Below are 15,322 nucleotides of genomic sequence, written 5' to 3'. Positions count from 1 at the left end.
TTTTTCCTCCTTTTCTCAGCTAGCCACCGCTTCCCCTCCCCGGTTTTCAGCCCCCCTCCCTTCTTACTCTCCATGCAAATCTGTCCTCTTCTCTCCATCTCTATGTTCCTCTGTTCAATGGTGACAGACGGTGCCTCCTGTGCAGTAAACTGTTATTACATGCTCTAAAACACACGGACTCAGAAGGCGGCCAAGGCAGAGAGAAAGAAAGATGGATGATGGAGGGAGTTAGGCCGATTAAAGTGTGTGTATATATATATATATATATATATGAGGGGGAGATGAGATTAAGTATTATGGGTAAGTTACGTGGGATCTGTTTGAATGCAGATCTTGGTCATGTGACTGCCTTTTTCTACCACATTGTCAGTCTGCAGATAATAAAGCTGCTCGTATCATTGACTGCTCTGATGTTTTCATCATTATTCAGTCTAAGTGGCGTTCATGTCTATAATACTGAATAAATGATCGTCAAGTGCCCCCACAGCGCTCTTTAATGTATAGACTGATTTAATTACTGAGCTCTGGTAAATTATAGAATTTCCCAAGTCCATAATAATGCTTTTTTAAGTGTCTGAAACATTTTCAAACTGAAGTTTCTCTTTCTGACTTTTTCCACTTCAAACCATCTCACGGTCATCTGGTCATCTGTGGATGGAGTTTGCTCTGTTGTCATGGAGACGGCCAAGTTGTCATCACGCACGTTCGATCACGTGATAATGTCCTAAACCTAGTCTATACTAGTGCTAAACCAAATAGTCAATTGATTGAATAGATCATTTGTTGGCAGTGATTTTGATAAGTAATTGATTATTTAAAGTGGCTCTAATTAGTAGTTTTTTGAAAACAAGACGGCAAACTAATGCTAACAGATTGGCGTCATTTCTTCTGCACAAATGCTGAATATCCACCAGTAGCTGCAACTCAAATGTGAGGATCTGTTGTTTTCTCTGCTTTTTATCATTAGAATAAATTGAACATCCCTGTGTTTTGGGCAAAACAAGGCTTCCGATGTGGCACACGAAGCTACAGTACCAGAGCAGGTTTCAGGCGTTGTGTGTATATGTTAATAATGCCAAGTGAAAAGGTGTCAGTCGATACACAGTTGTGTGTCCATGTGTCTGATCCGGTGCAAGTGCTTGCATGCGTGTTTGCACGTGGTGCATGTGTGAATGTGCTGAAAGCATATTAACTGCACTGGAGCCGCCAAAGTCCCTGGCAAAGCCACTGTCCAGAAACGGGCTCGATAAGCCCGCTGGTCACAGAGGAGGTGGGAGGAGGGGAGGGGAGGCAAAGACAACATCAAAAGATGTAGTTTTCGTCTCATTTTCGTTGTCGATTGTGGTGTGGATTATCAGTGTTAGATTTGTCAAAGATCCTGAAGTGTTTCAGGGGTTTATATAATCACTGGGGCTGCAACCAATCATTATTTTCAGAATTAATTAATTATTATATTATAATTATAATTATAATTATAATTATATGCTTCTTTGAAACAAGCTTGACACAACATTTTATAAACACGAATATATGACTGGACAATAAACAGAATATGTGACCAAGGCCGCTTCCTGCCTGAGCTACAGCCAGGCTCCATTCAGTGGATTAATTGATAATGAAAATAATAGTTAGTTGCAGCTCTAGAATGGATTTGGCCAGATATCTGTTGGACCAAACATCAGTTGATTAAATTTTGGGTGTAATCTGGCTGCAGGATTTCCGCCATTAGACGATTAATTTTGTTTTTTCGCCCAAACTATTACAGTGCTCTCCGCTAGTGGGAAGGTCCAACACTGAACAATAAAACTGAACTCCCTTCTGCGAGTGTCACTTTGTCATTGAGTGAGATAAAGGTAGAGAGAGACGGCGGCAAAGCTAAAGAAATAAAATAAGATGGATAAGATGATGGAGTCAAATGACTGAAAGAGACACATGCAATGTAGACGGATGGAAAGAGATTTAGATGGCCAACAATGGAAGCAGTGTGTCTATATGTGTGTGTGTGTGTGTGTGTGTGTGTGTGTGTGTGTCAGTGGGAATGGGGGTTGCTTGTGTGACTAATCATTTCCGTTGTAGACCCAGAGAGACACGAGCCCCCTCGGGCAGCAGTTCATTTTCTGACGAGCACACACACACACACACACACACACACACACACACACACACACACACACACACACACACATACACACTGACTCGCCTTGATATAAAGGCGATGTCTGAGAAGACAGTCATCTGTTTACGAGGGCATGAATTGTGCACGGGCTCACACACACACACACACACAACAAGTGATGTCCAAACGTCCCCCCATGCAGCTCTAAATGTCACATCGGGCATAATGCTGTCAACCGGACGCAACGACAACCTGTGCTTGTTTGCTTACTTTTAATATTCCCCCTTTTTGGCTTTAAGAATATCAGAAAACAAAACTTGTTGTCACATGTCAGCGCTGGAGATTTTACATAAATAACACATGGATGCAGATGTCGTGCTTCTTTCTTGGGCAATGAAACCACGACATAAATACAAGAATAATCGCACCGTAAAAGACACGCAGTATTTAGAAAATAGGACAATGTGGCAACATGAAGTAGCAGTGGAGAATATAGGATGAATGACAATGATTTTTTCATGTAATGTTGTTTTTACCGTCAACAGATATGAGCAGACTTTAGTAATTCACAAGTCAATGCAGCAGTGAATCAGGCATAAAAAATAAAAAAATGGCTCCGTAAGTCATGTAGGTGTTTCAGATGATACAGTATTAATAGTTTTGACTTGGTTTCTAAGGAACAGTTTATCTATCCAGCTGATACTGCAGGCATTAAGGATGACTATGTCGTCTAGCCTCCATTGGTTTTCTGTTTTAATTTGATTTTGCAGTCATATTATGTCATATTATGAGGAAATAAATTAGGACGTGGTTTCATCTTTCCTGCAAGCCGTAACTCAAAGTGCCTGAGCTTCTTAGAGCTACAGCATCTGGCTCAGGATTTCCTATTTGAATGACATTGCTACCTTGAAGGTAAAGGGGAACTTCAACAATTTTGCATAGCAAAGTCTATTTACAGGTCCTGGGGAGCACTAATGTGAAAATAATCATCTAAAGCCTTCAGCGGGAGCAAAAATCTAATAGAAAATGTTCAAAATGAAAAAAAAAATCTGAGGGTGTGGGGTTAAAGCTTACCAGACCTCTGTAGATGCTCCTTATCTCTGCTTTAGGCTACTGTTTTGATGAATAATTTCAGATGGAGGATCTGCAAAGTAATAAATGTCTGATTCCATATTCAGCTTTGAGAGACGCGCTGCGCAAAAGCAAACACTACAGTTGGTGTGAAGCTGCACCAGTTCTTCGTCCGTAATAATCACTAAATGTGCAGGAGAGGTTCAGGGCAGAGGTGGAGCAGCACTTGTGGCACCTCTGCAGTCAAAGCTGTTTAAAGGTTTTCATTCCCAGAGATCAATGTGGCAACGTCAATGAAATGAACTCCCCTCTGCTTCTCTGAACGACCACCTTTGTGACGCCCTCGGGTGCAGCATTTGACTCCCAGCTGCTCGCGGTGTCACACGGTAACAAACACTGTGGCTGTGAAGGCCGGCACACCAGACTAACCTTCCTCAGATAAAAGACATGCAATACAAAGATGTTTTTTCCCTTTGCTTCGTCCTTATCAGCCACTTAATTGTCACAGTCGGTCTTCCCTTCATTTTTCACAATAATGCCTCTCACCTTCATCACCCACCTTCATCACCGAGCCTCTTCATCTCTCACTCTTAAGTGTAATATTTGACTTTATAATTTGTAACATATTCTGAAAGCTCTGTCTGTATTTTTTTATACGTCTGATGTGTGTTTTAAACAAAATGTGTCCGTCTGCTGATCTTCTCTTCTGGCTCTGTCTTTTTCTGTCCCACAATCCTTTTCTGCTCCTCTCTGCTGGCACTAATTACTAATTAACTTTCATAAGGTCCCTCAGCCCAAACAAGTCCCAAAGGAAAACTGCTCCTTACAGTATTTAATCACTTGGTGTGTGCATGCATACATCCAGGGGTGTCCGCCTGTGGGTGTCAGTGTGTGTGTGTGTGTGTGTGTGTGGGGCACGTCTCAGTGTCAGTTGTTTGAGCAAAGATGGCTGTAAAAATAAGATGTATTCAGTCAACAGATTTTCACGCTCTGGTCTGTTCTACCTGTACAGGAAGTGACACCATGACAACAGAAATGCAGGAGATCGCCATTACAGAGGACAAGCCTTTACTCACGGGTCAGGCTGATGCCAAGGTCAGAGATGATGCCACACACACACACACACACACACACACACACACACACACACACGTGTATAAATACTTTATGTACACACACAAGTTTCCACGCAGGCTGCATGCAAATACACACATAGATGCTGACCTTAATGTTATCTAAGCATGGAGAAACGGACACACATAAGTACATTAGTCGCATGATAGTCTGTGTGTAACATACATAATCTGAAACCACAGATAAATGTGTGTGCGCAGAGTGTGTGAGTATGTGTGTAGCCACATGTGTGTGTCCCAGGAGACAGAAAAACAAGGGCTGGTTTGTGTGTGTCCTTGCTGTGCGTGTGCGCGTGAATGCGAGTGTGCGTTTCTGAGTCTGAACAAAGCTTACATGTGACAAAATGTGTTTGAACACATGTGTGCATGATCTTACGTGTGTGTGTGTGTAGTGTGTGTGTGTCTGTGTGTGTGTGTGCAGCTGCAGTGCTGGCTCGGATCTGGCGGCTGACGTCAAAGGCCTGAGGGAGCAGCTCCTCTGCTCTGCTGCTCTGGTGTTGTGGTGCAGCTGCAGCGCTGCAGAGCAGAGGAGCTGTTTGTTTCTCACTGCTGACACCTGCTGGGCACACGAGGAAGTACAGCACTGAGACAAAAACAACCCAGCTACAGATTTACAAAGAGACAAAAGCACAGGACTCAAAAACAGTATTACGTTCTTAGTGATAACCTTTTGTTTTTAATCTTATCCATTGATTAGGGTTTAGGATTTCCTGAAAGATTCCCAACAGTCCAGTGATTTCCTGTGGTGGGAGGGGGATACGGATAAGCTCCTGTATCATTATAACATTATTTGAACCGGAGTAAAATGTGCATTTGTTGGGAATTATTTTTAGCTGTAGATTAGTACGTATTTATATAGTATAAGCGACAGACTCCAAATGAACTACAGTGCAGAGAAGAAACTGATGTGTTTATAAGAGCTTCTGGGAAAAAACGGAGGAATGAGATATATCAGCCACACAGACAGCAGTCTATGTATGTGCACACACATTGACCCTCCATCCTCTGGTGCTCTGGACTAAACTGGCGATGTCTTGATAATCCAGCCGTCTTTCCAGTCAGCAAACCTCCAGGACTCTCCATTTCCTCCTCAGTGAGGATGCCCGTCTGCACACGCCCACCTCCACTTCAGCCTCCCAGACTGCTAATCTCCTAAGAGCTTGTGATGCTAGTAATTCATTAGTGGGGTAAATGGATCTAAGGTTGCAAATGAGCATCCCATTAAAAACCTCCATATGATCCTCAGCCACCTTAACACCTGCTCCTGAATGGGAGTGTAATGCCGCCCATGTTGCCTGTGTAGGTGTTAGAGGCACAGTGCGTCCTAAGAGTCGTAGCTGTTAGTTTGCCAACCCCTGACAACGAGCCAAAAAGTCTGTCATTTGTAGTTTCACCCTCCAACAGCTTTGTCCACCGCTCCATAAAGCCAGCAGCAAACTGCCCGGCTGCCAGGCCGTCCATCCCTGGGACCTGAATGCAGCACGCCAGCTGGATTATGGAGGAACTCTGGTGTTCTGGAGCTTCACTAAGATTATGTTTCAGTTGCAAGAAGCATCACTTGGTTTTGTTTCTGTGTTCGATCTCAAACTGAGTATTTTTGAGCTACGCCTACAAAGACCCTGTTTATGTGTAGTAGTAGCATTTAGCTATAGGTTATTATTTACTTCTAATTCTGCTTTAACATGAACGGACCATAGAGAACAAAAAGCTGAGAATGTCCTCTCATATGTGCTTTTTGCTTTTATTTATACACAATAACAAGACAAAAAGAGGAGAAGATAAAAATCATTATTTAATCATTTCCCTTTTCAGATACTTGACATGAAAGTGACTCAGATTACAAAATTAGAACAATTTGTGAAGATTTTCACGGGTTACAAATAATGGTTGTTAATTGGAGTCCTACATTGAAGTTGTCATCTGCTGTCATTTCAACTTAATTGTTTAATCAATTGATGGAATTTCTGAAAAGTGGCGACGGTTGAATGGGATGTTTTCAGGCTCACAAATGTGACAAGTCGCTGCTGGTCCTTGTTTTACATCATAATAAACTGATTATATTTGGGCTTTGGACTGTCAGTCTGACAGAACATGAAATCTGAAGTTATTATTTTGGACTCTGGATGTTTTATACACCAAACAATTAGAGAAAATAACCAACAGATTAATCAGTAATGAAAATAGTCTTTAGTTGCAGCACTAATTGTCAACTCTCACTTTTTCCAAACTAAAAGTGAAGTGACATTAAAAGCACACCTTGTCCTAATAAGACTTCACTCCTTCGTTTCCCACAGGATGCTGAACTGGCTGCCAGGATACTCCTGGACCAAGGACAGGTGAGACCGCTTCCTCTCAGACTCCGACCATACACTCATAACAGACCAATGGGACGGGATGGTTGTCATTCCAAGGACTGCAGAACCTCTGGTTCCTATCCAAGCCTTTATATATCATCCAGTGTCCTAAATCTACTCCATACATGTCATCTTAAACTTTAGATGAATTGTTTACTTTCCATTTTGGACAGTGACTTCATGGTCTGCAGTACCGTGAGCTTTTATTTTAAAGGAACACACATCTCTGGGACAGAGTTTTATTTGCTGGCATTGTATTGAGGATTATTTGATAGTGAACTTAAATAGGTTTGTGATGGTAGCAGTGAATTTAACCATATTTAGGTGAAACTATGGCCTCGGACAGAGGAGAAGTTGGAGGAGAAGTTTCTATGGATTTTTTTAATCCTACAAACATTTTACAGCCACGTTTGAAGCCTGTGGCGAAATAAGTGTTTGTAACTCAAAGATGTGATGGATTTTAGGTGGAGTATCATTTTTATCTTGCTGGTGCTTGTTGGAAAGGTCTGGCTCTGGTTGCAGCAGTGTGAATGCTGTTCTGGGGGGATTTTTCCTAAAATATCTGCAACCTTAATCCAGAGATATCAGTGTCACCCTCCTTTTGAATTTCTCGGCCAAACTTTTGTTCTCTGGTTCTCTTCAGGAGCACAGTATTGAGACCCCACACGGTGTTCTGCACGTGACCCTCCACGGCACGCGGACCACCCGCAGGCCTGCTATCCTCACCTTCCATGATGTGGGTCTGGACAGTGAGTAGCTCTCTCTCTCTCTCTCTCTCTCTCTCAGCCTTTTTGTTCCTCCAGTCGCACAGTTTTCTCACCTCACGTACCTGATTCCTCTCTCTCTCTCTCTCTCTCTCTCTGGCAGGTAAGAGCTGCTTCTCCCACCTGTTCAAGTTCGAGGAGATGCAGGAGATTGTCAAGAACTTCACCCTGATTCACGTCGATGCTCCGGGCCAGGAGGAGGGGGCCGCTGCCTACCCCACAGGGTACGACAGTCACTGTGTGTAATCATATGTGTACTGACATGCTGGCATTCCTTCATCGTCCTGCAGTAACCTTGCTTTTTTTTTTGTAAGTAAACTTCTTAGAAATGGAAACAATCCTCTGTGGTAGGCTTAAACCTAATCTCTTCCAAAAATACTTAACATTCCCATCTCTCATATCTCCCTCCCCTCCGGTCTCTAATACGCTCTTGTCAGAGGTTTAAAGAAAATCCGTCCTTTTCTCTCTCTCTTTACGCGCTTCTTATTTCTTCCCCTTGCACTTCTCTATCACTTCTCCTCTTTGCGTGATTATTTTAGGGGCTCAGGAGGATTTTGTTGCATGTATTGTCACGGCGTCCCGGCTGTGACCCTTAACTCCTGCTGGTGATTCTAGAAATTGAAGCTTATTCTGCTTTTGATCTCCTTTTAAATCCCCGTGGATAAAAGTGCCAGCCACTGGATGTGCTTAAGACGAGGGCTCCCCTTATTCACATTTTGGCAAAATTTTATGGTGTAAACGAGTAAGATGCCTAGATAGATAGATAGATAGATAGATAGATAGATAGATAGATAGATAGATAGATAGGTAGATAGATAGATAGATGTAGCCTTTCGTTAAGATATTCCTTTATTAGTCCCATGACGGAGAAATTTACTCGACTGGCGGCCGATAGAGAGAAGTAGTCTGACTAGAACAGGAAGAGGTGAGCATCATGTAGTGCTCCCTGGGTAATGCTGTTTATTCAGGTAAATTATGAATCGGACAGAAAAGAATAATGGCAGCACAAGAAAAAGTCACTGTATGTCACGTTTTTGCACTCAAGAAATTGTATGTTTGTGTTTTGACGCTCCGTCATACTGAGATCATTTGTGTTTCCTGTTGTAGTTACCAGTATCCCTCCATGGAGACCGTAGCAGAGATGATTCCTGCCGTCCTGCAGTTTTTCAAGTGAGTTAACAGTGTTTATTTCAGTGTAAACACAAGCAGAACTTCATTTGGCGCTGACACAGAAGGTGATATCGTATCTACATCTATTCAGAATCACGAGACCCCTGAAGTATTTAATGATGCAGTTGGGTCAATGGTAACTTTCATTCTTGCCAAATCACATCAAATCCAAGAGTTTGGTGTGTGCACTGGTATTTATCAGTAACATCTACAGTAATGTTTGGGAAAATGAACTTGACTTTTAGAAATATAGCCCTGCATACCTCTCCATGCAGCTACATACACTTAATTTAAATGTATGTATGTTTGAATGCATATGTACATTCTGTAAGTGTTATTAACTTCTTCCTTCCTCCTGTCAGCTTCCGTACTGTAATCGGAGTGGGTGTCGGAGCGGGAGCGTACATCCTCTCCAAGTTCTCAGTGAGTGTCGTCTTTAGTTTAAGCTCTCGTGATCTGACAGCTGCTAAAAACACCACACGCTGTTTTTGTTGTTCCATCAGCAGAAAAACTTGGTAGTAAAAGGAGCGGTAATCTTTATATTTGGGACTTCCTGCTCCCTTTAAGTGCTGTGTACTGATCTTAGCTGATCCTAACGTCCTCCACAGTGTTATTCATGCAGATTTCTGTCCATAACTGACTACAGAAATAATCCAGATGTGAAAACATTCCCTCCTGTGATGCTCTTCTTTTTTTGTCTTCTCTGTTGCTTCTCTCTTCAGCTTGCAAACCCAGATTCAGTGGAAGGTCTGGTTCTGGTCAACATCGACACTAACGCCCGAGGATGGATAGACTGGGCTGCTCAGAAGGTACGTTTTATTTTATTCATTCCTTTCTTCCTTCCGAGTCAGGTCTGCACTGTCTGGTATGCACAAACATGTGGTATTTTAATGTGGTTAGTCCTACTGTCGGTGCTCTATCAATTTAGGTTTAGCTGTGGATATGAAATTATGTGACCGTACGCATGGCCTGTGCTTCTGAGGACTATTGATTATGTCATTGTTTATCATATTAAGCTTGCTAAATGATGAACAGTGCTATTGATTTCTCCCTCTCCAGCTCAGCTCAGTGACATCCTCCCTCACGGAGCAGATCCTATCCCACCTTTTCAGTCAGGTAGCAAAAAACACATTTGGTTACCTGGTCACTCTGTGTTTTTGGTTTGCAGTTGAGAAGAAAATGTCTGACATGAGACTTTCTTGTAGGAGGAGCTGTCATCAAACACAGATCTAGTGCAGTCTCACAGAGACCGGATCTCCAAAGCTTCAAATCTGGTGAACATAGAGCTCTTCTGGAAGGCTTACAACAGGTGAGCACATCCACAGACGTCGCCGCACGAACGCAAATGTACTCCACAGCAAACAGCGACCAATGTTAATCCTCTCTTTTCATTTCCCTCCAGTCGCAGAGACTTGAACATTGACCGCAACAGCACCTTCAAGTAAATCCTCTAAACGTTCATCTGCATACTTTATTTCTTGTTTTAAATACACGCCACTAAAATCTCTAAACGTCACCCTCCTAATCTACTTCTGTCAACCCCAGATGTCCAGTAATGTTGGTGGTGGGAGATCAGGCTCCATATGAGGACGCTGCTGTAAGTTCCAGCTTCTCTCTTCACCTCTAAAATATCTCTTGAGTGAGTGATTGTGTGACCGTGACCGACTGGTTTGTGGACTGCTGTTTTGAAGCCACGAGTTTGGCTTCACGGGCGTTGTCTCGGTTTCATGTTCGCTGCTATTTTGGTGTTTTTGGAGCCAGAAGTGACGTTCATTCCATAAAGACAGCCTGTCTCTATGTGGTTGGACCGTAATTTGCTTAATGAACATCATGCTGTGTTGAAGAAGACTTGAAACTAGTGACTGAGGCCATAAATTATATAGCAGATAGCAGAGGTTTACTTGTTTCCTTCTATGACCTCTAGGTGGAGTGCAACAGCAAAATGGACCCAACAACAACCTCATTCCTTAAGGTAGCTAACCCACATGTCTTCTTTTGTTGAGTCTGCAGTCATTCTCTCCCTTTACTCACGCCTCTACACTTCCTCCCTCCCTCCTCTGCAGATGGCCGACGCAGGCGGACTCCCTCAGCTGACCCAGGTAACGACAAATTTACAGAGAACAAGCAGGTTTGTCGCGTTAAATCTGCCGTCACAAGGTCGGCCTTCGGGAGAGAAAAACATCCTATCACTCTAACTTGTGACAACTTATCGCCTTAATGCATTAATAATTATTTGTTCAAGTGAACTGATGCGTTTAACATAAAGAAATACAAAATATGATCTGAAAGAGCAGCGACCACGCAAAGAATGACATCTTGAGCTGTTTTCAGTGTCCTATCTCCAAAAACACTCTGCAAAGTGCACATTTTCCAGATTTTCCAGTGTTGAAGTCCTTTAAATTAGCGCTGCTTCTCTTGGCTGCCACATGCACTCATCAAATTGCACTATTACATAGATCAGGTATTAATTACTGGCTGCACTGGTAGAACGTAAATCACAGTTTCTTTTCTTTGTGTTTGCAGCCTGCTAAACTGACTGAGGCTTTCAAGTATTTCATCCAAGGAATGGGCTACAGTAAGTTCACTTCACCTGATAAAGTTAACAGTTTACATAGTGATACATAAGGGAATAATTGTCAAGTGTCGTAGACAAGGAAGGAACAGACCAACACACTGCTACTGTATTTTTGGAGTTTTCATAGGATTTGCTAAAATTGTTAATTAGGATATTTCTGAGAAGTTTCATTTCTGTCTGTCTGCTTCTCCACAGTGGCTTCATCTTGCATGACCCGCCTGTCCCGCTCCCGCACCACCTCCCTCTCCTCCTCCTACTCCATGGATGGGTCCCGCTCTCGCTCCCGCACCCTGTCCCAGGGCTCGCAGGGGGGCCAGATGCCGCCCAGCCCCTCCCAAACGATGGAGGTGTCTTGCTGAAGAAAAAATGAAGGATGTTAGAGAGAAAAAGAGAGCGAGAGAGAGAGCGAGAGCGAGATAGAGAAGAGGGCGAAGGAGAGAGGAAGGGAAAGATGAAGCATGACAATAATGCAGGAACAAGACGAATGGGTCACTTACTTGTCACTAAACAGCTCCCATCATTCCCCACAAGTGCAGAATAGGAATAGAGACAGGGAGAGGGAGGAAGAGAGAGTAATTTCAGAGGAAGATGAAAAACTATCCTCCATAATTTTGCACCACATTAACGCCCAGTCCTTCTCCTTACACCCCCCTTCCAGCTGAAAACAAAGTGGATGGGGCTGTGCCACAATGAATATAAGACATATAGGCTAGAAGAGATTAATAAAAAAGGGGGGAGGTGGGGAAAGAATGGCAACCTGTCCTTTCTCCCTCCCTCTATTGGACCCTCTGTCAGCCAGTAGAGCCCTTTAATTTAGAAAATGAGGCCCATAGAGACCACACACCTTGCGTTAACCAATAGTAATAATTCTGAGAACGGTATTGTTATTGATGCTGATGATTATGTTGTTGATGATGATATTGAAGCTAATGATGGTGAAAAAAAGTAACACTTTTCTCTTTATTACGCAAAAGTGACATAGATTAAAAAAAAAAAAAAGAACATAATATAGCAGAGATACTTATAACAATGTGTGTCTACTACTTTTTAAGCTAGTTTTTATTGTGTTATTTTTATTTCTTTAATCGGATTTTATTTTCTTATTTGTAACCGGCCTCAGAAAGAGGCTGAAACTACTGATTGGTTGACCCGTCACGTGGTAACAGCCAATGAGAGCCATTTTAGTGATTACTTCCTGCTTGATGTCACCAGGTTGTTTATGTCTTCCATTATCCCCGTCTATAAGTGACTGTTTTGTTTTCCCATTGGATTTGAAGAGTTGGGCGGGAAGCTTTGCTCTGTTTTTTTTTGTTTGTTTGTTTGCTTTTCTTCTTCTGGACTGTTTGGAAGTTGCATGCCTGATATCAGCCCATGTGTATACTGACTGGATGATATTTTTTCTTTTATATTCTGCCAATAGGTTGTATGGATTTGGGTGCGTGGATGTGTGCTGTTTTGTTTGCTTGGAGTTGTTCAGCGAACGTGACGGTCTGAAGGAAAGCATAGGCGAGACTGAGGGTGCGCTTTAGCTAGCTAGCACCCTATCGCCAACGCTAGTCGCACAATAAATAGTGCTTCCAATATTTCTGGCAGTCTCACACTGCGTGTCCAAATATCTGTGCTTGTGTTCTACTTAACTGGGAGCATCACATCACTTAGTAGCACGCCAGGATGGACATTGCGCTTCAGTGTTAGTCGTGGCCAGAAGGTGTCACTGTGTTTATCATCTGGGTTGTAAAGATCTTAGCCTTGCCCGCGCATGGATACCTCCTAACAAACCCAGCTAGCATACTTGAGTTTCTGTGCGATGTGAGGTCAACTGAACGCGCGATCCTCTCTAGCAACAAGCGGCTTTATTGAAGCAACATGGTCAAGAGGATTCTGTTGGCACAAGATTGTTGCGATATGTGTGTGTCAGAGGAAGTTGATGTGAGTGATGCGTATGGGAGCGCTTGTATCCTGTAAGCACAATTAATGCAGCAGAGAGGGTCCTTTGGAAAAGTTTAGCAATCAGTTCTGAGACCAATAAAACCCCCTGTGACTTATCGATGACAATGTACCAGCCCCTACACTGCCAACACACTCGGGGAAAAAAAAAATAAAAAAGGTATACAAATGTTACCACTAGGGCTACACCTTTTAGTACAGCCTCAGTCTTACGAGTGAAAAATGATCAGCCGATATCTGCACCATGAAACAACCAATCTGGAACTGCAGCTAAAAAGCAATCCCACTGCCAAAACTAAGAGCGACAAAATATGGGGTATTTTTTGTCCAAATTCTGCCATCAGAAATGCTGTGAGCTAAATCTGCGTCTTTTAGCATCATTTATATTCTCACTAAAGCTAAATTCCTTCTAAATATTAGATATTTCATCAGCAGATCAACACAAAGCTTGTCACTGCCCTGTGATGTTTAGCCATTGGACTTCTTTTAAAGGATCCGTATTTCGACCCACTCCGATATCCTCGGGGTGCGTTCACATTTGTAAGCGCGCCACCTGTGTGCACGTTGTGTTCGGATGTTATGATGCATCTTTTTTCTTTGATAAGCAGTATCACTTTTATGAGTCAGCTGAAGGTCGCCCGTTTCTTCCACATGCTGTCTAGTGCTCCTTTCCCACGTCTGTTTCGATGAAGTACAGCTGGAATGAATCAATGAAAGTCAATGGAGGGCCTCAGATGTGAGCTTGGAATTGAGTGGTACTTGGGAGATATGAATATTGAGGACAATGATGTGTTCAAAGTCACTTCCCCTCTGGTCCATCACATAGTGGAATTCAGAAGCAGCCTTTGAACCACTAACAAATAAAAATCTTGATGTTTAGCTTTGATTTTTGCTGGAGGGTGTAAATTCAAAAACGTGAACCAGGATGCTGCCATGTTTTAGGCACTTGAGTCGTTGTCCAGAGGGCTGAAGTGTAGAATGTAAATGTTTGGCTCCTCGCGGACTGAAAGTTAAACTCAAACAACCAGGGATGGGAATGTCTATCAAAAAAGGGATAATAAAATTGCCAAATAAGGAAAAGAGTGGTATTTACTTGTGGAGAGTTGAGCAGGGCTGTGTGATTGTAAGTGCTTATCCATTTTGTCTTTTATTTGTCTCTTAATTTTTACGTCACATTTTTCTTTCCCCTCAATATTTTGGAATTTTATTTTACTTTTTGTTTTTATCTCTGTGAAGTGTTAGTTTACCGTCCCGATGTGCTCACAAGTTAGTTAACCGTGTGATAGTTCTTGTGTAACTTTTTTAGCATTAGCACTGATAAGGGAGAATAATATAATTAACAATAATAAAAAAAAAAACATTAAAGCTAAAGAGAATACAATCAAATTTACTTGTGTGGCTAATTTCTCTGTGTAAAACAATGGACATCCTAAAAAAAAAAAGCAAACTTAAATATTAATAAAAGCTTAAGAGAAATATTCTGTCTCCTGTGTTGCATTTTTCAAGGTTGATGTAAAGAAAACTGTGTATGTTGTGTACATTTGTACCTTCACAGTATTTTTGCTGATTTGCTCACTTTGTTGCCAATAAATGCATCCACGTTCCCACACAATAAGCCCTTTTTTGTACTGATCACAGACAGTTGCAGTATAGCTGTCAGCCACTGGTGGCAGCACTGAGCACGGTGATATTGAGCAGCACTCCAATCGATGAGAGAGAAAGAAATGATGCGTCATCCCGGGAGGCAGGTAATCAGGAAGTGGAGAGCACCTGTGCTCCCATGAGGTAAAAGTATGATGTATGTTTTTCCTTTATTTTCTAAACTGCTGATAGGATTGTGGGTTTATTTCCCAACATTATTATATGTATTATATATGTCAATTGTCCAAACTGTGAGGACGCACTATTTGACGCACTGTGGTAAGCAAAATAAGGGCTAGATATGGCGAGGTTGTACTTAATCTTGATGTTGGCTACAGTACTGGCAAAACAAACTTTTTTTTAGCCCACAACTCATGATGGAAATGTATCAACTTCTTGAGCCAGGTTGAAAAATATATAGAATCAGTTACATTTAGGCTCACATTTAAAATCCTAAATGCACAATCACTGTGATTACCTTTAATTCCACCTGTTTTGGAGTACAGGTCCAAGAGTTGTTGTTTAACCAAGTCTTTGCCCAGTTTATGTTT

The 15,322-nt window shown here is 42.2% G+C and overlaps 1 protein-coding gene across 1 annotated transcript in view; it reads left to right on the top strand.

Moving 5' to 3' along the window:
* The window catches only part of ndrg2 (NDRG family member 2), a 29,883-nt gene extending 15,316 nt beyond the window's left edge, over nt 1-14,567 (top strand). Inside the window, exons 2-16 of the mRNA XM_070854478.1 lie at nt 4,200-4,282; nt 6,615-6,656; nt 7,318-7,423; nt 7,542-7,662; nt 8,546-8,608; nt 8,971-9,031; nt 9,331-9,417; nt 9,668-9,724; nt 9,814-9,917; nt 10,011-10,049; nt 10,154-10,205; nt 10,533-10,580; nt 10,672-10,707; nt 11,132-11,183; nt 11,379-14,567. Coding sequence (XP_070710579.1) covers nt 4,211-4,282; nt 6,615-6,656; nt 7,318-7,423; nt 7,542-7,662; nt 8,546-8,608; nt 8,971-9,031; nt 9,331-9,417; nt 9,668-9,724; nt 9,814-9,917; nt 10,011-10,049; nt 10,154-10,205; nt 10,533-10,580; nt 10,672-10,707; nt 11,132-11,183; nt 11,379-11,542 — 1,104 coding nt within the window. The 5' untranslated portion in view covers nt 4,200-4,210 and the 3' untranslated portion in view covers nt 11,543-14,567. The remainder of the gene's footprint in view (nt 1-4,199; nt 4,283-6,614; nt 6,657-7,317; nt 7,424-7,541; nt 7,663-8,545; nt 8,609-8,970; nt 9,032-9,330; nt 9,418-9,667; nt 9,725-9,813; nt 9,918-10,010; nt 10,050-10,153; nt 10,206-10,532; nt 10,581-10,671; nt 10,708-11,131; nt 11,184-11,378) is intronic.
* The last annotated feature ends 755 nt before the right edge of the window (nt 14,568-15,322 follow it).

Source organism: Pempheris klunzingeri, chromosome 23, assembly GCF_042242105.1.
Source record: "Pempheris klunzingeri isolate RE-2024b chromosome 23, fPemKlu1.hap1, whole genome shotgun sequence".
Taxonomy (NCBI): Eukaryota; Metazoa; Chordata; class Actinopteri; order Acropomatiformes; family Pempheridae; genus Pempheris; species Pempheris klunzingeri.
Note: the sequence above shows the minus strand (reverse complement) of the source record. Positions and strands in the feature narration are given on the sequence as shown.